Here is a 24,579-nt window from a genome sequence, read left to right on the forward strand (position 1 = left end):
CTCATACCCACAGGTTGCTTGGGGCGGACAAGGTGTTCTCTTATGCTCTCAATGAGTGGCTGACAGACATCCGCAAAAATCAGCTGCCGGGAATTTTGGGAGGAGTAGGTCCAATGCATTCAGTTGTACAGCTGTGTGAGTACTGCGTGCTTGCTGATTATCAGTCCTTACGGTCTTCTCTATCGATCTAAATTTTTTACAATTTGGAAGCCCTTTATTGTAATGGCTAGTATTGTATATTATATGATATTGTAAAGTATTGTGATTTTTAACCCTATTATATTGGGAATGATTTGTCACACCCGGGAAACGCTTAGGTTCTGTTCACATCTCCTTATTTGAATAAATTGGATGTCTGCAACACGAGAGCTCCCAGAGCATATGCTGAACATGTCCATGTGGATTTTATTTTTATTTTTTACCATAGATGTCAGTATATTACCACCACTGTGTCTATGGAGTTAAAGACACAAAATGCTTGGAGAATTTTATAATTGGCAAGTTGCTTATATTTCTTTTTAAGCTGTATTGGTTGCAAATTTAAAAAGCTTTTAAAGCAATTATTTGATTTATTGTGCAAAACTTCGTACAGTTTATTGCCGTATACATATATAATGTCACAAGTCACGGTCTCCAGTGGCGCTGAGCGCAATAAATGTAACGTTTTTATATGAAGCTAATTATTATTCCATGTGTTGTGTACTGAATATGTCTGTCATATTGTTAGATATATTGATGACTGTTACTGTCTACCTGTTATTTTAGTCCATGGTGTGCGAGACCTTTTCTGGCTGCCCATTGAACAGTACAGGAAGGATGGTCGCATTATTCGTGGATTACAGAGAGGGGCAGCTTCTTTTGGCACTTCCACAGCTTCTGCAGCACTAGAGCTCAGTAACCGGCTAGTCCAAGCCATACAGGTAAAGAAACATAGACGAGTACTTCTGGCAGGGTTATATGGGTATGAAAGGGGTCTTCCGAGATATTTTAACTGATGACCTATTCTCTGGATAGATCAACAGCATCTGATCAGCTCGGGTCCAACACTCAGGACCCCCACCAATCAGCTGTTTGAGAAGGTATCAGCGCTCACAGTAGTGCTGCGGCCTTATCACAGCTTTGGGCCATGACGTCACGTTCATCTCATGGCCTAGGCGCAGCTCAGCCCCGTTGTGAAGTGAATGGGGCTGAGCTGCGATACCAGCACAGCCACTATACAATGTATGGCGCTGTGCTTGGTAAGCACGGAGAAGGCCGCCTGCACCCACAGGAGCACCAATGCCTTCTGAGACCCCCACCGATCAGATACTGATGACCTTTCCTGAGAATAGGTCTTCAGTATAAAAATCTTGGAAAACACTTTTAAGACATGCATTTCATTGTTACCTCTCTTCTCAATTTTAGGCCACAGCAGAGACTGTGTATGACATTCTTTCACCAACACCACCTGTTTCACGTGGCTCACTTGATGTTAGACAGCCACGTAGACTGAGGAGAGGGCATCAGCCTGCAGATCTACGGGAAGGGGTGGCGAAGGCCTACGACACCGTACGAGAGGTGAGTGCTTGTCATACACCAGTTACAAGTTTTCCACATGGAGCTGCTGTAACACTGCTTTCCCCAACTTTCTAGGGTGTAATTGACACAGCGCAAACTATATGTGAAGTGGCATCACGTGGGCATGAACAAAAGGGCCTGACTGGTGCTGTTGGCGGAGTGTTGCGGCAAATTCCGCCCACTGTAGTAAAGCCATTTATAGTAGCCACTGAGGCGACATCAAATCTTCTAGGAGGAATGAGAAATCAAATAAGACCTGACGCCCACAAAGAGGACTCTCTAAAGTGGAAGGCAGATGAAGGGCAGGACTGAAATGGAAAACGCTCTGCCCTTGAAGTGCCAAAGGAAAGCTGCAATATGTGAAGACGTCTGGAGCTTGCAGGGTCTGCGTATCGAGCTGTTAGTGACCACACTTGGACTATGAATGCCACTCCCTACAGTACTTGAGTATTGCCCATAAGCCTTCTATTGAATATTTGTATGTTCTTTTCTGTAAAACCTTCTTCCCCTTTCTGCATTATCCTTAGATCAGCACATCCATGAAACCTCCTTTGCCGTATTCTACAAATCATAGAATGACTTTATTAGGCAAAACACTTTAAGCACTTTTAATTGCAATGGTGGCCTTGAAACGTAGACCCTTTTTCTCTGGACCTTAGCTGTGCATTAACCTTCTAAGAAAAGACGCTTGCGTTCATCGTATTTGATTTTACTGACCCATTTAACTGGACATGAATGGCGCACAATGTAGGCCTGTCTTGTCACATATGAAGGGACTCTGCGGCCTTGATCATCCCGAATGTTGCTTTTTACGTCTCCCATCTTCCCTTAATGCTTTCTTCTGATTGCAAGGCCAAATAAGTATAAATAATATATATATATAAATAAAATATGTAAAAATACAGTAGTGAATTGTACACAAGCGGAGGCAATCGTCAAGGCGTTTTTGTACTGTATGATATGATGGCTGGTCTGTGGATACACTTTTATTTAAAATGAATGAAACTAAAAGTTCTCTCACACTGTGATATTGTTCATAGTCTGAATACAGGTCTCATTTCACTCTGCACAATATTATAAAACACATTTACTGGCTTTTACAAATCATGTTGTGTTATTAATGGAAGAACAGTGTTTTGCCATATAATGGAATGAAACTGAACACTATATAGTATTAAGATTGTCCTGCCCCACCCGCTAGGGGGCGATCTGGATCCTTCAGTCATCCCTCTGTACAGTAACAGTCAAGAGACCCAGTTCTTTGCTGTCTTCTAGGTCGACGTCAGTGTATGTGGTGCCTGGTTTTCCAGTGGCCTTATATCTTCATAGAAGATCAACTCATTCCCTATTATCTATCAGTGTATAGTATATCATCTCCTGCTTCTCAGATTCTGAGCAACATTCACATGGGTTCATTGCAGTAACCCAAGTCCACACGACCAGTTCTGTTGTTCTAGTAATTTTAGCGAAGAAAATCCATGCATGAATTCCTAGGTCTGAGTTACCAGGCGGTAGAGGTGTGTGCCTACTGTCTCATTCAAAGCTCCCTATTTTCCCCATTTGTAGTATTTGTCTTGGACTCCCTTTTCAGTAAAGTCGTTTCACCAACTGTGTGCTTCTCGCCCTCCTGCACTACACATTCTGATGTCTCTTCTGCAGTCTCTTCCACCATATGCATGGTATCTCGGAGAGTGGCAATAAGGTTCTTTAGTCCTAGCAGGTAGCCGTCTTCATGGGTTCCCGGCTCCCAGGGGACATCATGTCGCAGGTTAATATGCGATGGTGCTGGAGTCGTTTTACCAAAATCTATCATCCATACATTGGAGAACCCACGTCTGTCATGTACGAAAAGTAGTGAGCTGCCGATCACCTGAGGGGAAGGAACAATAGTCATCATAATGTAAGCTGCTGATATGGTAGAATGTAATAATCCACGCAGGAAATGAACAGAGCCACTATGGAGCCACCCCAGGAACTGTAAGTGGAAGGAAGTACTCATCACACACAACCCTTTTAATATGATCCATTATGATTTCTGGGAACCCCTGGCAAAGAGCTGTAATACAAGAACAGCCCAGGTCTGTGAAAGCTCCTGCTTGTTAGCGGCTCGCTGATCTGGCTCATAACGTTGGATCGTGAGCAAGGCACCGTCCTTCCATCCGAGTGTTGTCCAACACCACCAGGACTGAAAATGGACCCCTTAATTTGACCATCACCCAGGGACGTGGAAATCACAGCATGTTTTATCTTTGTCCATTTTTCCCAAGACAATTATTTATTCAAATGGATGGGTCTGGGAAATGGAGTGTACACGGACGCCACCCATGTGTGGTCTGTTTTAAAACACCTCCGTGTTCACTGTCTGAAACATAAAAGAGTTTGCTATTATCATTCTGAAAACAGCCTTAAAAGGGGTCCTCGCACTTTAGCAAGTGGCATTTATCATGTACTAATGTATTGTGATTGTCCATATTGCCTCCTTTGCTGGCTGGATTAATTTTTCCATCACATGCACTGCTTTTTTTCATTGTTATGACCACCCTGCAATCAAGCAGCGGTGGTCGTACTTGCACACTATAAGAAAAAGTGCAGGTCTCTCTGGTGGCCAAAACTGTGGGAGCGCACATAGGATGGTGCTTTTTCCTATAGTTTGCAAGCACGGCCACTGTTGCTGGATTGCAGGATGGTCGTAACCATGGATACGAGCAATGTATAATGTGATGAAAAAATAAATTCAGCCAGCGAAGGAAACAATATGGACAATCACAATACATTAGTAAGTGCCTTTTTCTACATAATAAATGCTATTTGCTGAAGTGAGACAACCCCTTTAAACCACTGTTGCCCTAGGTGGCTCAGTAGAGGTTTCTCCTGGTAGAGATAATCCCTGCTTTTTATAGGTCAGTAGGCTTATGTGTTGGAAGATGTTGGCAGCAGCAGATGAATGTGCGAGGTGCCACGTTTCTGGGTGGGTGGGTAGGAAGGAAGCTTGTTGATAACAGATTCCAATTGAATGCCAATCCACACTGCAGATAAAGTAAAAATTTCTAGTAGAGCCTTGTGTTCGACAGCAGTATGATCCCTGGCTTAGATGCTGCTCCTACTATTGCCCCCAGTATCAGAGGCTTAAATGACCAGGATCTCCTGTCCCGGTCACAGTGGCCGGGTGTCATCTGTATTACGCCCTATTCACACAGTCAGTGTTCGGTCAGTGATTTCCATCTGAGCCAAAACCAGGTGCGGCTCTAAACACAGAACAGGTGCAGATCTTTCCCTTATACATTGTTTCTGTGTAGCCTCCAATCCTGGTTTTTGTTCACAATAACTGATGGAAATCACTGACGTGTGAATAAGGCTTAATCCACATTTCCGTTTTTTACGGCCCGCATACTGATCCATTTATTTTAATATGTTTGTCCACATTTCCGTGATTTTTCTGCTGTCCATGTGTCCGCAAAAAATCCATAGATGCATGCACTACTTTCATCCGTGCCCCAGAACGCACACGTCTATTGAAGTCATGGCATCCGTGGTGCATCTGTTTTTCAAGGAAACCAGATAGAAAATGCTCATGAAATTAATTTTCATCTGTGCAATGGCTGTGGATTACGGTTGACGCACGGAGAGTAAAAGCTGACACATGGACCAACCACGGATCCTTCACGGACATCTTCACGAATTATATAAGGATGTTTTAATTCACGTATGTCATACTGACACGGAAGTGTGGATGAGGGTTAAGGCCTTACACAGCTGGCACCTCCGTGTATGGAGCAGGCCCAACTGGTGAGAGAGATTGGGAGATTTATGAAACAGCTCAGATTTAATTTCTTATATAGTTCTTAAAAGCTTCCCTGAGGGCGGCAATATTGGGGGCATATTTATTATCTGTATAGATAGAAATCTTGATATATGATCCATGTGTCCACCTTGGACCATCTCTGAATCATTCTCCTTACCCCTCTGGCAGCAGCTGACACTACAATACCTTCTTACATCCCCTGCAGAATTCTTCTCAGCCGTACTGCTATGCTAGTGCTAAGGAACCACACTATATAAGTAAATGTGTCTGCCAGCACTCGGTTCCTTAGGTGGACATGCACATTGCTATACACTGTGACCACCAGGTGGCACCATACTATATAAGTAAATGTAAGTTTAATCACTGAATCATGGGACTACCCTTAAATTCTTTTTATTGCTGGAAAGATTCTTGAAAATACCTTTGGGTGTACTGAGTTTGGCAAGATTAATGAAGAACCATTTAAAATCTTGAAGGCTATGTCCACATGGGATTTTCCACAGTGGAAATGTGAGCGGAAAATCCACAGCCACATTTTACAGTAGTAGTACAGTTCATCTATTCAGAAATTGATATGTGGTGTGGATTTTAATTGCAATGCATACAGGGAAATATGGGCCAGATCCACAGCAAACTCATGCAGATTTTTCTGGGCAATGTATATTGCCTATATGAAGGGTATTACATAATGGCTCTCGAAACCTTACCCCCAGCATGTGTCTTTTATATTAAGGTCACATGCATATGGCACTCTGCGGGGGAGATTTATCAAGACCGGCACAGATATCCCATGCGCTGACGGAGCATGCGCCTAATTTATGACGGGGATAAAATAAGATAACATAGCGATGATAAGATACTTTATGAAAAGGTCATACGTTCATGACAAAGATAAGATAAATTTGTTGTGGCGGCTGGCAACAACCCCTGAGCCGCCCTTGTCATGTAAAACTGCTCTTTGAGACTTTAAAAAAAAAAAGTGGAATGTAAAAAAATTGCATTTTTCTAGCGCAGGGATATGACAAATCTCCCCCTGTATGTCTCTTTTTGGCACCGTAGTACCTGAACCAGCATTCGATGGATCGTGCCCCATGCTGTAGAGCTGTAACATGACGTGCATGAGCCCTAATAGCATTGAAGCCTACTTCATCAATGTCCTCCTGGTTCCCTCTCATCTACGTCTATCTGTTTCATTGTCCCCGCCATTACTAACCTCATGAGTGCGGAAGAAGTCAGAGGTTTTAAGTGCAGCCTGCATGTTCTCCAACCGCTCCAGGTAAGCAGCCTGAAAAAGAAGATCATGAATATCCCGGTTTACAACACAAGGTGACACTGCTGCATGAGCATAGACACCAGGTCTACTGGGCAGATGCTCGCTGTGCATACATTCGTAAGTTGTCTGCCTGTAACAGCCAAAACCTGATCCTCCGCTGGGCTGCTGGTTATAGAAATGGTTGAAAGTGCTTTACTGCTGTGTACGTTCTGCTATCTGTTATACCAGGGATCAGCAACCTCTGACACTCCAGCTGTTCTGAAACTACAACTCCCAGAATTCTCCTTTCACTTCTAAGGGAGTTAAAGAATAGCAGAGTAAGTGTGCATGCTGGGAGTTATAGTTCCACAGCAGCTGTAGTGCCGAAGGTTGCTGATCCCTGTGTTATACCATGCTAGAATAAGTTGAGTTTCTCTAGTGGGTTCAACATTCTGCTATCTGTTATCCCAGGGATCAGCAACCTCCGGCACTCCAGCTGTTCTGAAACTACAACTCCCAGAATCTTCCTTTCACTTTTATGGGAGTTACAAGAATACCAGAGTAAGGCCCCTTGCAGACCAGCGAGTGTTATCCAATACCTTCCAGACCTCTAAGGGTTACATAGCATCATAAATCAATATAATGCTATTTGACCCCCGGCAGCGCTGGGAGTTCAGGCCGGGTGCCTCGCTGCGAGTCCGCACACGAGACCATTGCTCGTCTGCAAGGGGCCTAAATGTGCATGCTGGGAGTTGTAGTTTCACAGCAACTGGAGGTTGGTGATCCCTGTGTTATGCCATGCTAGAATAGGCTCCTCTAGAGGGTACAGCCACACGGTCAGGCTTCCTGATGCAGTTGGAAGCCAAAACCAGAAGTAAATCTAAAAAAAAAGAGGTTGTATCTCTCCTTTAGGGCTTATGCACATGAACGTATTTGCTTTTCGTGTCTGTTCCGTATTTTTTGCGAACCGTATACGGAACCATTCATTTCAATGGGTCCGCAAAAAACACGGAAGGTACTCTGTGTGCATTCCGTCACCGTATGTCCGTATTTCCGTTCCGCCAAAAAATAGAACATGTCCTATTATTGTTCGCATTATGGACAAGTATAGTAATTTCTATTAGGGGCCAGCTGTTCCGTTCCGCAATATACGGATTGCACTCGGACGTCATCTATATTTTTTGCGGATCGCAAAATACATACGGTCGTGTGCATGAGGCCTTATAGTATCTCTCTTTTTTTGATCTACACCTGATTTTGGCTTCCAAAGCTGCATCGGAAAACCTGACCGTGTGGTCGGACCCTGTATGGTAGATAACAGAGGACTATTTTTGCTGTGCTCTTCCAGATGTGATTCCTCCATTCTGATGCACACCTCTCAAACAAGACAAGTCTGGTTGCATTCTCTTCCTACTCTGTGTGTCAGGTTAGTAGAGGAATAGCATGAATTGCTGCAGGTACAATGACACAGGAATGTTGGCTACATTATAATAGGGGCAGCAAGAGGTCTGCAAAGAAGAACAGAAGTGAAGTAATAACCTCATGGAGACTGCACTAACATATCTACAACTGGTTAGACATCTACCTACAAGCAAGGTATGCAGAACAGGAAAAACACAGGGTCATTGGGGTCCCTCAGGGCATATAAGCTGATGTCTCATACCAGGATGTCCTTCCGACTCTTGGTAAAAAGAACAAATGTTTCCATTATCTTATCTCTGCTCTTCATTTTCTTGAAGTTTTTCTTAACAGGCCCAGCCTCAACCTAGAAGAAAAAGAAAACATCTTCAGCATGGCATTTTAAGAGGTTGTATGAGATTAGAAGAAAATGTCTGCTTTCTTCTAGTATTGCAGCTTAGCCCTATCGTAAGTGATTGTGGCTGAACTGCAATACCAGGCACAGCCTATGCACATGAGTGGTGCTGTTTCTCCAGTTAAGCCGACCCTTTTTTCTTCTAATAAAACCCTTTTACTAGCAAATAATCTCACAATAGGTTTTTACATGCAGTACAGATACAGAGCTATCAAGAAGGGAATTTTGAAAATCAGTTTGCAGGAGTCTGTGTAGCTGCAATTTCTGCCAAATTTATCATTTTGCACATCTTCAAGTCCTATAATTCTGTCTATGGCCTCCTGCACACCATTGTATGTATTATTATTATTTTTAGGCACTACTATATTCCGCAGCGCTTTACAGACATTAGCATTAAATTGTCCCCATTGGGGCTCACAATCTATGTTCCCTACCAGTATGTCTTTGGAGTGTGGGAGGAAACTAGGGCTGCAGCTAACGATTATTTGAATAATCGATTAGTTGTCGATAATTTAATCGATTAATTGGGGAAAAACACCAAAATTACAAAACAAAGAGGTTTATATGATTTTACTTGAAAAATTATGTTCAAAGGACATATTAAAACAAATTGTGGATGGCACTTTTATGGGGGATCTGTGGATGGCACTGTTATGGGGAGGGGGATCTGTGGATGGCACTGTTATGGGTAGGGGGATCTGTGGATGGCACTGTTATGGGAGGGGGATCTGTGGATGGCACTGTTATGGAGGGGATCTGTGAATGGCACTGTTATGGGGAGGGGGATCTGTGGATGGCACTGTTATGGGGAGGGGGATCTGTGCACTGTTATGGGGAGGGGGGATCTGTGCACTGTTATGGGGAGGGGGGATCTATAGATGACACTATATAGCATCTTATGCTATATGTGTCATTCACAGATCCCCCTCCCCATAACAGTGCACAGATCCCCCCTCCCCATAACAGTGCACAGATCCCCCTCCCCATAACAGTGCACAGATCTCCCTCCCCATAACAGTGCACAGATCTCCCTCCCCATAACAGTGCACAGATCCCCTTCCCAATAACAGTGCACAGATCCCCTTCCCAATAGCAGTGCCATACACAGATCCCCCTCCCATAACAGCCCCGGCCCCGCTGCTCACAGCAGACTATTCTGGCAGTAACTTTTACTCAGCGCATCTTTATTACCTTACAATGAAGCTCAGGTAACAGGCAGAGCGGGCGGCGGCGTAACGTCACTCACTCACGTGATGCATCTGCTCCGCCCACTTTATGAATGAAGGAGGCGGAGCAGGCGCGTCACGTGAGTAAGTGACGTTACACCGCCGTCCGCTCTGCCTGTTACTGGAGCTTCATTGTAAGGTAATAAAGATGCGGTGATTTAAAGTAAACCGCCCGCATAGCAACGAATCGGCGATTATTCGATAACTGGATTCGTTGACAACGAATCCCGTTATCGAATATTATCGATAAAGTCGATTAATCATTGCAGCCCTAGAGGAAACCCACGCAAACACCGGGAGAACATACAAACTCCATGCAGATGTTGTCCTTGGTCGGATTAGAACCTAGGACCCCAGCGCTGCAAGGCACCAGGACTAACCATAGAGCCACCGTGCTGTATTTTGTGCATCCGCAAAATACGGATACTGTCCGTGTTGGATCTGAGTTTTTTGCGGACCCATTGACTTCAGTGGATACGTGGTCCACATTTTGTGGACAAGTACATGACATGTTCTATCTCTTTGCAGAACGGACATATGTTTGCATAAAGCACACGGATCAGGCCCCATGTACACGACTGTATCCGTTTTACGGTCTGCGTGTTTTTTGCATATTTATGTCCTTTCCGCAAAAAGAACATGTCTTATACTTGTCTGCAAAATGCGGACCCATTGAAGCCAAGGGGTCTGCAAAAAATGCGGATGCAACATGGACGGTATCCATATTTTGCGATTCACAGACTGTGATTTGCAGACTGCAAAATACATATGGCCGTGTGCAGGAGGCTTCATCCGTGTGACCATTCTACAAAAAGACTACTCATGCAAAATGCGGATGACTAACGGACTGCATCCATATTTTGCGGATCCATGATTTGTGGACCGCAAACCAGATACGGTTGTGTGCATGGGGCCTTAAAATGTTACTCCACTTTCTATGCCTCCCCATACTGGAGTGAGAGTCCAAACGTTTTATAACTTATTTTTTCTTTTTTTTAGGGCTAATGCACATGAACGTGTGCCGGCCCGGCCCGTGCTGCGGACCGCAAATTGCAGTCAGCAATGCACAGGCACTGACCGTAGGGCTGCCGCATGCAAAATCGCGGACCCCATTCACTTGAATGGGGTCCGCGATCCGCATCCGACGGTCCGCACCCACTTTGTACTACTGTGTCTGGAGGTAAGAATGACGGAGCAAGACATGACATGATTGTTTCTGCTACTAAGGTACTGAGTAAAATAGAGAGTACTGTAGCGCCGTGTGACTGGTAGGTTAAATTCCATTGAGGTATTTAGTCTTTTCTCTTAAATCTTGATCTTCTTAAGTGGAGGTTCCCAGAAGCTATCATACATTGTGATCTCAGTGTGACTCACCGTAACACCCTCAATGCGGAATCCCAGCAATGCCGTGGAGCTCAAACTCTCCCTCCACTGCATGTACCGAGGTTTGGTAACCGCTTGCTGCTTGTGTTCTTCTGGTGTAGGAGCTTCAGGGTCCAGCGCCACCATTTTGGTATACATGTCCTTGCGTGGTGTTGGTTTCAGGAGGGCCTTGGCCAACTCCTCTTCTAGGTATGTCCTGCAGCAAGACAATTTTTAAGTGAGAGAGACAGTAGGATTAGACGGGCTCCACGCTTCAAACAATTCTATCAATGCTATTCAATACAACCATTAGGAAAAGTTCTTTACTTGTACAGACAGTGGCTGACAAACTGGGTACCTGAACGGTGGTGTACGCTCTACAAACGGGTTATTGAAGTGGTATTATGTCTTTAGATATATTTTTTGTCTTTAGATGACAGTATTATGTGGATACTGTATGGGAGCATTATTTAGGTATTGTATGGTTGTATAACTATATAGCCTACAAGAAAAAAAATCTAATAAAATTGTGACTACTCCAGGACCTTATTGTCTGTGCATACAAAGAAGAGAAATAATGAAATGAATAAAATTAGTTCTACCGAATTCCAATTTTGCAGTCCATGATGCTGGGTCCTTCAAGGCCCATGAGCAAGTCTTCCATCTTAATATAAGTCTGCTCATCTCTCTCCACTTGTCCATAGTAGGTAGGAACATATGGCCGGAGTACATCTTCCATAAGGGCCACAAGGCATGCATTTTCCACAGGACTAAACTTCTTAAGGATGTGGCCTCTCTCGCTTGCTTTGAAGTTACCTTGGAGAGTGAATATAGCAATTAATATGGAATGAACCTCCACCTCGTTCATGTTTACCGATTGGTCCTAAAGATTTCTTGTGAGCTCAACAACCACTTTTGTCATAGTGCACTTGACACTTGGCTCACCCCTTGAAAGAATATTGATTTATGGAAACGTCAAGGTTTTAACTGCCAAGACTAAAAGATCCCAAGTAGGCGACATCAAGTTGAGCTGTGAAGCCCAAAAATCTCAGCCTAGAAAGTTGCCCTTTGAATCATGTTTTACTATCTACAAAGTTGAACAACTTCACAGATGTACGGATTCTGAATACTCACTTTACTAATAACTTTACCTCTATATACTTTCATATTTTTTAAACTTTTATTAATAACTTTAAAGGAGTTGTCTCACTTCAGTAAGTGGCATTTATCATGTAGAGAAAGTTAATACAAGGCACTTACTAATGTATTGTTATTGTTCATATTGCTTCCTTTGCTGGCTGGATTCATTTTTTACATCACATTATACACTGCTCGTTTCCATGGTTACAGACCACCCTGCAATCCATCACTGGTGGTCGTGCTTACACACTATAGGAAAAAGCGCCAGGCCAGCCTCACTGGTGCCCGGGACCATGAGAGCGCAAATAGGCTAGTCCTTTTTCCTATATTGTAATATATTGTACAAGCACGGCCACCGATGCTGGATTGCAGGGTGGTCTGTAACCATAGAAACAAGCAGTGTATAATGTGATGGAAAAATAAATCCAGCCAGCAAAGGAAACAATATGGATAATCACACTACATTAGTAAGTGCCTTGTATTAACTTTCTCTACATGATTAACTTGTATTAACTTTCTCTACATGATAAATGTCCCTTACTGAAGTGAGACAATGTACAGATTTGCTCCTGTGCCCTTCAATGAATCCTCTGCCCTAGAACATTGGTGCAGGATACCCTGCAATGATATGCTAGGCAGGAGCCGCCATGTGCTATACAGAGCTCCTGCCTGCCCTCTGCACAGAACGTCAGTGTACCCTACACCGATGTGCTATACAGGCAGGCGCTCTGCATAGCACATCGCTGCTCCTGCCTGTCCATGCTCGGCTCCGCTAATGTTATAATGGTTAAAGGAGTGAATCACTTTATTTTTACTTTGACAGATGTGCCGGAACCAATACTGTATAACATGCCGCTTACTAATATATTTGGGCAGATTTACTATTGAAAATGCACTAGAATTATGTCGCAATTAGTGCCTAAAAACGAGCACAAATGTTTTTTAAAGGGTTCCTGAGTATTCAACCAACTTTTGATGTGTCATAGAGACATATCAAAAGTTTTGATGAGTGGGGATCAGAGTGCTGAGACCCCACCAATCCCACCAATGACGAGAGAGAAGTGTTCACATATCGCGCTCTCCCCCTCACCGCAGGAGAGGAAGTAAGATGGACTATTGGGGTCATTTATTAAGACCGGCACTTTAGAAATCAGTCTTAATACCTCTTGCGCTGGTGGATCATGCGCCTAAGTTATGTACAGGCGCCGGTCTCTACATAACTTAGGCGCATCCACCGCCGGCTTAAATCTATGCCAGCTCCATTGTATTGTTTCCAGCACATTATTGAAAAATCAATATAAAGTGACCCACCCCTTGAAGGGCAGCACATAGGGGGCTACAATGTAAGGTGTTATGGTGTGCGGGATTCTGGAATAGGTCTTCTACCTGGGATTAGTGTACAACGCACAGAGTAGATGCAACCTAAAAAGAAACCTGGTCTGGAAGACATTGTAACTCAGGATCAGAAAAAGATAAGTAAACCATCCCTAATGTTACTCATAAGCAGTATATCTAATTCTACAGTATAGACTCTTGGTAAAGCTGCGTTCTGCATGGCTTCAGACCCGGCACTAGGCATGACCTTGTGCAGGAGTACCCAACAGTCCCCAGCTGTCCGGACCCCTGCTTGTCCCGTGCTCTTAACTGTATTTGTGTTCTCAGGATGCTGATACAGTTGAATACGATGGTGAAGCAGGGAGCCATTGGTCCCCTGCCACCAGTGAGAGGGGCATCATCACTCTGTAAGCGGGAACACTTAAGCAGGGGCATAATACTGGGTGGAAGACACTTAAGGGGGCATAATACTTTGTGGGGGCAAGTTATGGGGGCATCACTCTGTGAGGGGGCGTTTAATGGTCATCACAGTGTGGCGGGCCACAAGTGTGCATCATTGTGTGTGAGTGCCACTTAGAGGGTCATCATACTGCATGGCAGACTCTTAAAGGGCACCACTTTATATGAACGCCATTTAAGGGGGCCTCATTATGTGTGGGGGCACCTAAGGCATTAACCTGTTGTGAGGGGGACATCTTACTGCAAGGAGGCCACTTAGGAGCATCATACTGCATGGTGGGTACTTAGGGGGTATCACTAATATGAAGTGTTAAGGGGACTGGGTGGGATTAAAAGCGTGGCTTATTTTTAGAAAGAAACAGCTTCCCGCAGTGCAATGTTGTCCCTGCTTACATTTTACTGTTTGCGGCTCAGGCCTTCACCCAACAGAAGACCCAGGTACGTGAACCTTTCCAAAAAGTAGAGTACCCCTGACTTAGTGTATCCATTTTGCCCGGAGTATTTCTTTAAAGGTCTTGCACAGTGGTGTAATAATGATGACTTATCTTTAGGATAGGTCTTCAATATCAGATCTGCGGGAGTCCGACTCCCAGCATCCCCACCAATCAGCTGTTTGAAAGGGCTGAGGCGCTCGTGCGAGCAATGCTTGCTCTTGGTGTTTACCTACGTGTCATCTCCTTTCTAGCGGCGGTGCGGTGGAATTACAACTGTTTATCCTATTCACTTGGCTTACTCCCAAAAATAGTGCCTCATCTGTCCAAGCAGGGTGCTGATCAGCTCCATTCAAGTAAATTGGGTTGAGCTGCAATACCACATACAACCTGTGGACAGGTGTGGAGCTAATAATCCAGAAACCCCTTTAAGAGGAAGTTAATCATTTTGCAGGTTTTATGGAAAGAGCATCAAGCATTGTGAACCTTCTTGTGGAATATACAGAAAATGTACAATATGCAGGAGCCCAGTTACTCATCCCTCTGCACTAAATACCAAACAACACAGTCATTACCAAGAGAATTTCCATAAAAATGCTAAAACGTATATTATATGACCTAGTGACACGAGATCTTGTACCTTCATGGCCTGCCAGCTGCACCCAAGAATTCTGTCGACGGAGGGACCAATGCACCATAGTGAAGAAAGTCTTCCATGATTTAGTCTAGAAAATTAAATGATTATTGAATTAGATTTATTTAGTATAAAAAAAGGCACAAAACATGCCTTAGAGTAAGAAGTCTCCCACACCCACATACCGTGTATGTCACCACTAACACCCTATACTATCAAACCATACAACTTTTTTGCGATCTTTTTATTTGCATGAAAAAAAAATGCATAAAAATCATAACTTTTCATGCAGGCCACAAAAAATGCCTCAAAAATACGTGTGAAGAAAGTACTTTGTACATTACCCTACATGTCTGTAGCCTAATGTCACTCGATTTCTGTCCCTGGCCTATTTCCCGGATTTTGGATTCCGCTTCTTCAGTTTATTGTCTGTGTTTGTGCCTTTTACATTTATGTTAATAGGTCCCCTTAGCATGGCTTCCACGCTATGGTGGGCCATCCCTAAACTGAGTTAGTTTTATGTTATGGCTTGAAAAATCCTAATTTGAAAAGTATAAAATTCTGTCTGCCTGCAGCCACCACTAGAGGGAGCCTATGAGTTAACTGTGTACTGTTTTAATTAAAGAAGCACTCCGGGTTTTTATTTTCCTCTCACCACTCACCACCAGTATTTTAGCAGGGTAATTTGTTACAACCTAATGCTTTATCAGTGATTGTGAACCAAAACCAGGATTGGTGCCTATATAGAAATATGGTGTAAGGGAAAAATCTGCTCCAGGTTTTGGCTCACAATCACTGATGGAAATCACTGATCAAACACTGATTGTGTGAATAAGGCCTCATGCACACGACCGTTGTGTGTTTTGCGGGTCCGCAAACCGCGGATCCGCAAAACACGCATGGCGTTGTTGTGCGTTCCGCAATTTGCGGAACGGCACGGACAACCATTAATATAACTGCCTATTCTTGTCCACAAAACGCGGACATGAATAGGACAGGTTATATTTTTTTTTGCGGACCACGGAACGGAGCAACGGATGCAGACAGCACACGGAATGCTGTCCGCATCTTTTGCGGCCCCCATTGAAGTGAATGGGTCCGCATCCGAACCTTGGAACCGAACCCGAGTTCAGGAAATGTTTTTTTACAGTATAAATCAATTTCTGAAGTTATTATGCGAAGTAATAACTTCGGCTCATCTGAGCCAATACATTCTAATACTGTACAGAGCGCTCGCTAAACTAAGTTTTATGCGAATCGACTTCGGATGTTTCATCCAAAGTCGATTCGCTCATCCCTACTTTTCATTATAGGAACCTGGTCATGTGACCTCAAGTTTGACCAGCAGCCCAGAGCTTGTCCTAATATGTAAACAGGAAGTGGTTCTCTGACTGACTTCCTGTGAACTACTCTCAGGCCCCTCCCCACACTCCTCTGTAGATCCCTGTATTCTGTCATAGATATAGTGGGGCAGATTTATCAAAACTGGTGTAAAGGAAAACTGGTTTAGTTGCCCATAGCAAACCAATCAGATTCCACCTTTCATTTTTCAGGGCTCCTTTTGGAAAATGAACGGTGGAATCTTGTTGCTATGGGCAACTAAGCCAATTTTTTGTTACACCAGTTTTGATAAATCTGCCCTAATTTCTTCCCTATGTAAAGGACAAGGAGTGCACATGTATAGTAGGTAACTGTATACAGTGATTAGCTGCAGTTATATAAGCCTCCTGACTCACACTGCCTGTCTATACCATCTGTGTGTGCTGACTCTCCAGTGTTGTTTGATGAGATGCAGCTTCTCACTGGTCTCCTGCATATAAGAGCTGACAGAGAAGACAGGCTCAAGCCGCATCACATAGGAGAACATGGAGACCGTCAGTGTGAGGGGACAGCAGCTGTGTCACTAATCTCTCATGGCTGCCCTCTTGTTCTGCAGTGTGGTGAGACTCCACCCCTCTGTCTCTGCAAAGACAGGCATGACGGGAACAGTAAGATTCATTAGGAAAACCATATCTGAGGGGAGAAGGAATCAAGATGGCAGACAACCCCCAAATTACACATGAAATAAAACAGGTATACACTAGGCATACACACAAGCCTCTATCGTATCCTTTATGAATGGCCTGTCCTGTTCCATATAGGCAAAGTCCTGGAGTTCTGCTTTAAGTTAACTATGTATTGTAACAGTATGCAGAAAGTCCCCCCTAGTGGTTGCGAAAGGCAGCCAGAATTGTATCTTTTAAATGGGTCAAATTTAAAATAGTATTGAGGCTCCTTTAAAGAGAAAAATTCTGTTCAATCGATCACTCATTAACCCCCAAAGAAAAAACTTGTATCATGAAAAATTTTTGAAAAATAATATTATGGAAAAAAGAATGGTTTATATGCTGTTTTCTTCCTAATCCCTAACCCCCCAAAAGATTCTAAAAATTGGTCAACAATTTAGGCCGGGTTCACATTGGCGTTATGGCATTCCGTTATAGATTCCGTTATAACGGATAATACTGTAATGGAATTTTAGAACGGAAAGCAAAACGGAAGCCTCTAAGAAGGTGAACGCATTGCACCCGCACTGAATCCGGACCCATTCATTTCTATGGGGCTGTTCACATGAGCAGTGATTTTCACGCATCACTTGTGCATTGCGTGCAAATCGCAGCATGCTCTGTATTGTGCGTTTTTCACGCAACGCAGGCCCCATAGAAGTGAATAGGGCTGCGTGAAAATCGCAAGCATCCGCAAGCAAGTGCGTCCATCACCATGGTGATGGACCATGTGATCAGCGCAGTGACGTCACCAAAGGTCCTTTTCCTCCCAGGTCATCAAAGAAGAAGAAAGACGACGAGCCGGGCAGCGCGAACAAGTGGATGAGACAAGTAAATTTAATTAAATTAATTTTTTTAACCCCTCCATCCCTAATTTACTTTGCATTCTGTATTCAGAATGCTATTATTTTCCCTTATAAACATGTTATAAGGGAAAATAATAAAATCTACACAACACCGATCCCAAACCCAAAGCCGAACTTCTGTGAAGAAGTCTGGATTTGAGTCTGGGTACCAAACATGCCGATTTTTCTCACGCGCGTGCAAATGCATTAAAACGCTTTGCACTCATGCAGAAAAATCGCGCATTTTCCTGCGACGCACACCCGCATCCTATCCGGCCCTCACACGCAACGCCCCCTGTGTGAAAGAGGCCTAATACATGTCTACGGAGACACATAACGGTTCCGTTATACATGACAACGACACAAAAAGGACTTTGCTCCCTAAAACATGTTTTTATTGTGCAAATAAAAACTACTATACACATTCGGTATCACCACATTCATACTGACCCATAGAACAAATGTGATATACTATTTTTATGACGCAGTCAGCAGCAGAAAAATAACAATAGCAGAATTGCCAGTTTTTTATTTTTGCATTACCACCCCTACCTCACCTCACCCCCAAAATAAATTAATGAAAGCTACACTTTTTTTACTCCCTGTTATTCACTTCTTTTCTTTGTTATTCGCCTATTAAACACTGGATGTATCAAAACAGACCATCAGGGGAGTGGAAATGAGTCATATTTTTGTGTTACTTGGCAATGGGTTTTCAGATAAACTACCATTACCTGAAAAGGTCTGAAAAACATGAGAAATATTCATGCAGAGCACTGTTTGATATAATCATAAAATATAGGACATAATGGCAGTTTTGGACGATATCACAATAGCAGGATAGTCCTTCTTGTCCTGCGTTGCATCGCGCAGGCCAAGGTCGGTTTTGTTTACTTTCTCGTTATTCTAGGAGGAGGCTTCAGCCTAGCAGTGATCCCTGTGACGTCGCCGGCACAAAAGGGGCTCTAAAACCGCCTAGGACAGCGCTATAAGACGGCCCATTTGTGACGCCACCAGGATCACTACTAGGCAGAAGTCTCCGCATCCTCATGTGAAGCCCATAGTAAAGAGAAAGCCCTTGCCCTGCGTAATGCAGCGCAAGACAAGGGGGAGCATCGGGGCCAGTTATCTCCTATCTACATGATAGGGAGTAACTATTAGATTACTGTATTTAGATAGATTCTAACACTGGGACCACCCATTCCTACAACAGAAGCCCTGCACTTTGCTGAGCCCGCGAAATGAATGGAACGTCAGATCGGACATGCGCACCGCTGCTCCATTCATTTTCTATGGGACCGTCATACAGAGTTTGGCTATTTCCAGCAGGTCTCATATAGAGGAAGGGAGTGGCATTACACATGCTAGACCTGACATTTCATTCATTTTGGGGGGGGCCCCATTCAAGTGATGGCAGTGTCCCAGTGGTAGAACCCCTTAAGGCTACCTGCACACAATCAGGATTACGCATGGAAAATCCACAGTGTAAGGCCTCATGCACACGACAGGTTTTTTTTGCGTCCGCAAATTGTGCGTCTGATGCGGCATCTGTTTTTTTTTTTGGAGGATCCGTTTTTTTCCACAGATCCCTTGTAATAAATGCCTATCCTTGTCCGCAAATGTGAAAAAAGTAGGACATGCACTATTTCTTTTGCTGAAGGGAAACACAGACAACGGACGCGGAACACAAACGGATTAACTATCAGCATTTTTTTGCTGACCCATTGAAATGAATGGGTCCCCATCCTATCCGCAAAAAAAAAAACGGAACGGAGGCCGAGAAAAACCACTGTCGTGTGCATGAGGCCTGTCAGTGTTCGGTCAGTGATTTCCATCAGTAATTTTGAGCCAAAACCAGGTGCGGGTCTAAACACAGAACAGGTGCAGATCTTTCCCTTATACCTGATGTCTGTGGAGGCTCCAATCCTGGTTTTGGCTCACAATCACTGATGGAAATCACTGACCAAAATACTGACGTGTGAATGAGGCTTAATACAGTACCAGGAAAGTGTATTCGATTAGACAAATCTCATGTACACTTAGCTTTTTTCTTCCGTGTGGAAACTGACCTGCCGTGCGGATTTTGATGCAACATGTCAATTGTGAGATTTGTGATGCAGATTTCACCCCTTTCAATGGAAGGGTGAGATCTGCTGCAAGATCGCATCAAATCCGCCAAAAAAATCCACAAGTACAACATGCAGATCTTGATGTGGATTTGTCGTGGAAATGCACAGAAAGCGTGCATAATTTCTGCATGTCTGTGTGAAGATAGACTTAAACTCCAGAGCTGAATTCCCAATTCTGCCGGTTGCTACTGGAAAGAGTTGGCAAGCTTGTTGTCAAACACACCCCGAATAGCTGTAGCAAGGTCCTAGAATGCAGATTTTTTTTCTGCATCAGATTACTGTATAATATCCGGTGTGAAGATGACACATCCCAGAAGGCTACTGTGCAGAAACTGAGCCAGTAAGGAATGCTTTGAGCTCTGAAGCTCTTCCACACAATGTGATCTTTTGAAGTGTGAAATCTAACATTCATTGTTCTTCAATCGAGGGACCAGTGGTCACCAAGATAACATTAGGAGCAGCAGAAGTGTCACCTGTTACAACCTTCATCATTTCCCTCTGCTTCAAAAAAGTGATGTCTGTTTTAAGGTAAATCTTCCATTTCAGCTCCCATAAGGGTTGTCACCGAGGTGTCCCACAGACTCTTGAACGCTAGTTATACATTGATACAGCTTCCAGTCCTACATGGCGACACGAATCTGCTGTCCGGCTGACCAGCAAGACATTTCAAAATTTCTGTAAATCTGCAAATTATAACTTTCATGGCTAAAGGGAATAATTTGGATATACACAAAGCACTGCAATGCTTTTGCTAATCCAGTATAATGCTGTAATAGGGATCACTGTGATAGAAAGTAAATACGGAAAACAGATTATATACTGGCACGGCATGAATGTGGATGAGTGAAATGAGCAGATATTTTCAAAGCTCAATGTATTACAGTTATTGATCTCATGAAGGTCAGCTCCTGCAGATCGGGGTCTTGAACCTAATTCAATTGAAGGCCGTAAAGACGTAACGCAAACAATACAAAGCACACAGTGTGAGCCGTCAGGCCTGGCTGCCTTCACACATCTTTCATCACTAGTGTCATAGATTCACATGGAAGAAATTTACATTGGGATCCACATGTTTGACAAAGACCAGAAAAGAACATAAAGCAACAGACTTAAAGAGACAGACAAACTTAAGGAGAATGTCAAGAGGACAAGTAGCTAGTTCAGCCATAATATGCATCCATATGCTTAGCATATCTCAGCCGTGATGCATCACTGCTCCAGCCTATAAAAATAATGGATTGTGGAAATAAACAGCTACTAAGTTCACTAATGGGTTAAATTTACAAGTATGACTAAAATATTCATAGATCAAGAATTGATAATATAAAATGGTCATTTTCAGGAGGCCATGAGAACCATGATGTCCACCTGAGCTCCGAGTCAAGTAGTACGTTTGAGTCCACCTTTTCAGCCATACACGTCTAAAGTGTGGATTGACTCAATACCGCAGTGGTATACCGTCTTGCAGGTTTATACAGTAATAACCCTTATACTACACTAAATCCAGCCGTACACATGAGATAATGATCATCCATAAGGCAGACGATCAGTTGTCCCTGGACTTGTTCATATGAACGATCGCGTAAGCAACAGAAAATACTACACTGGCTGATCTGGGAGTCGATTTTAGTTAAAAAATTATTCTCTGCGCCTTGCACAAAGGGGTAGAGGATCAGCTGATCATGCCAGGCTTGTGTAGAGAAAAGTTCCAACCTGGAGGATCACATTTTTGGCCCTCAGAAGTCTGCCACCATCCATCCTGGTTGAATGAGTTTATTTTTAAACTATGTGTATGGGCACTTTAAGGTCGTTTAATGTGGAACCCAACAGCCTCATACTTTTCATAGTCCACCTCCAAAGCCTTTGAAGATCAGAAAAATTAGACTATTTAGGTAAGAACATCTATATATCTGAGATCCAATACAAGCTGGGATCAAGGGAATTATACTGTTCTGGGTTCTAGGTTCTACAACAAGACGTTCCAGGCTGGACTGAAATTGAAGGAGAACTCGTGGAAGAAAAACTAAAAAATTGTTTATTTGGACCCTAGGGTGGAGATTTATTAAAACTGGTGGAAAGGAAAAATGGCTTTGTTGCCTATAGCAACCAATCAGATTCCACCTTTCATTTTTCATAGCTCCTTTGGAAGATGAAAGGTAGGATATGATAGGTTGCTATGGGCAACTAAGCCAATTTTTTGTTACACCAGTTTTGATAATTCTGCCCCAATTTCTTCCCTATGTAAAGGACAAGGAGTGCACATGTATAGTAGGTAACTGTATACAGTGATTAGCTGCAGTTATATAAGCCTCCTGACTCACACTGCCTGTCTATACCATCTGTGTGTGCCGACTCTCCAGTGTTGTTTTATGAGATGCAGCTTCTCACCGGTCTCCTGCATATAAGAGCTGACAGAGAAGACAGGCTCAAGCCGCATCACATAGGAGAACATGGAGACCATCAGTGTGAGGGGACAGCAGCTGTGTCACTAATCTGTCATGGCTGCCCCCATTTTTACCTTTACACTAGTTTTGATAAATCTCACTATAGAAGTGAAGCTCCTAATCTGTAAAGTCAGTGAGTGAGACTATTCGAAGACCCGTAGGTAGTGTCTAAACATTCTTCCCAAAAGTGACATATTTCCCCTGTGGTTTAGGCCGTGTGAGACAGTTTTGAAGGCACCGTTATGGGGGATATTATGGGCTAATGCTCTTGAGCACTGGGCTTGACATTGGAAGGTTGAGTTTCTAAGGTGGTGCAGTCATTTTTATCTGGCAGAAATATTTTTATAGTCACAATAGGAACTTCCGAACACTAATGGAGCCTGCAAAATGCTAACCCTGCGTGTACCCGGCTTGTGCCTGATTAACACATTTGATTCCATGTTCCTGCTATTGTTTAAAAAGAACTGCATAATGGAACCTTGTCATAACAGCGGTGGCCTTTACGTGAACTGATTTCTGACAGGAGGACAATGTATCGTGAAACAGCATTGAATGCAGGTTGAATGCATGGAAAGTCATGCCTTGTTGTTCTGGAAATATTACCGCTATTCTTATATATGTAGAGATTGCCAAATTTATGAGAACAACATGCGAACCGGTGTGCTCCGTGCTTTTTGACCCACATGAATCCACATTTATTGGATCAAATCTGATTGTGCAAATTATTATGATGTATTAAAAGGTAAAGCACAAAGGAGTCAAGTCGCATATTACATCATGAGAGATGGCGCTGAGTGCAAGAAGACCCTATTTATAATTTTGGGTACAGAGGGGTTCACACTATTAGTTACTCAAATTACTGAGTTTCTATTACTTTCTAATCAGAAGACACCACCACACCAGCATATGGCACTTGAGCTATACAGGAAATTGTGAAACAATTCAGAATGTTAAGGCTTAAGTATACAGTGAAAGCGCCAGCGCGATCCCTGAGCGCCTGCACATGGACTCTGCACATCTGTATTACAGATCCAAAGGTTCTCCATGTGCTGCTGTTTGGGGCTTCCATGAAGTACTGTGTTCCCCCAAACAGCCATGCTTCCAGAGGACAATGACAGAGTCCAATGGCTCATACCAGGTTTTTTGTCACGCCTCAAAATATCACAGTGTGCCTAAAAACAGAGGCACAAAAAGGGAAAGTATAAATCCACAGTGACATGGGGGGAAGGGGGCACATTACCTATCAGTTATAAGGTGATCTGACTTTACTCAAATGTTGTGCTATTGCTTTCTGGATATAAGCCATAGATAGATACACTATTTCTGAGCTGCCTGCAACACATTCCTGTCATCAAGATCATATTGGCTGGAGCCAACATGTAGCTAGTATCTCTGCAGGCCCTAGCTACAGATCTGGCGTGACTAGCAGGAGGATGAATAATTTCCAAGGATGGACTGGCCATAGTCTCTACAGAGAAACTTCCCAGTGGGCCGATGTCCAGGGGGCCGCCTAAGCCCTCCTCATGACTGCCAGCCAAGTGAGTATTGGTCTGACGCTCCTAGAGCTTGGAGCATCAAATACCTAAGTACCTGGCTGGCAGCTGCAGGTGCCCTCTTGGTATTGCTATCCTGAGGCAACTGGTGTAGGAGGACCGAACATGATGCTGGACTCCACAGTGTCCTTCTGGGGCATTATTTTATGCTGCACTGCGGTATTTGGTTCTGCTGGGGCAGTATATTGTGCTGCACTGTGGTTATTGGTTCTGCTGGGGCAGTGTATTGTGCTGCACTGTAGTATTTGTTTCTACTGGGGTAGTATATAGTGCTGCAGTGTGGTACTTGGTTCTGCTGGGCAGTAGTGTATATTGTGCTGCACTGTGGTACTTGGTTCTGCTGGGCAGTAGTGTATATTGTGCTGCACTGTGGTACTTGGTTCTGCTGGGCAGTAGTGTATATTGTGCTGCACTGTACTATTTGGTTCTGCTGGGGCAGCATTTTGTGCTGCTCTGTGGTATTTGGTTTTGCTGGGGCAGTATATTGTGCTGCACTGTAGTATTTGGTTATGCTGGGGCAGTATATTGTGCTGCACTGTGGTTATTGGTTCT

General features: G+C 43.6%; 2 protein-coding genes across 3 annotated transcripts in view; one reads left to right on the top strand and one right to left on the bottom strand.

Annotated features, from left to right (window-relative positions):
• The window catches only part of ATG2A (autophagy related 2A), a 147,326-nt gene extending 144,674 nt beyond the window's left edge, over window positions 1-2,652 (top strand). The window contains exons 39-42 of the mRNA XM_040410669.1: window positions 14-135; window positions 766-920; window positions 1,405-1,557; window positions 1,633-2,652. Coding sequence (XP_040266603.1) covers window positions 14-135; window positions 766-920; window positions 1,405-1,557; window positions 1,633-1,869 — 667 coding nt within the window. The 3' untranslated portion in view covers window positions 1,870-2,652. The remainder of the gene's footprint in view (window positions 1-13; window positions 136-765; window positions 921-1,404; window positions 1,558-1,632) is intronic.
• A 126-nt stretch (window positions 2,653-2,778) lies between these two features.
• The window catches only part of LOC120981154 (inositol-trisphosphate 3-kinase B-like), a 63,754-nt gene continuing 41,953 nt past the window's right edge, over window positions 2,779-24,579 (bottom strand). For both annotated transcript variants that reach the window (XM_040410670.1, XM_040410671.1), the window contains exons 3-8: window positions 15,018-15,102; window positions 11,615-11,828; window positions 11,025-11,229; window positions 8,275-8,376; window positions 6,573-6,644; window positions 2,779-3,427 (exon numbers count right to left, since the gene is read on the bottom strand). In XM_040410670.1, coding sequence (XP_040266604.1) covers window positions 3,095-3,427; window positions 6,573-6,644; window positions 8,275-8,376; window positions 11,025-11,229; window positions 11,615-11,828; window positions 15,018-15,102 — 1,011 coding nt within the window. In that variant the 3' untranslated portion in view covers window positions 2,779-3,094. The remainder of the gene's footprint in view (window positions 3,428-6,572; window positions 6,645-8,274; window positions 8,377-11,024; window positions 11,230-11,614; window positions 11,829-15,017; window positions 15,103-24,579) is intronic.

The sequence above is a fragment of the Bufo bufo genome, chromosome 10 (genome assembly GCF_905171765.1).
Source record: "Bufo bufo chromosome 10, aBufBuf1.1, whole genome shotgun sequence".
Classification (NCBI taxonomy): Eukaryota; Metazoa; Chordata; class Amphibia; order Anura; family Bufonidae; genus Bufo; species Bufo bufo.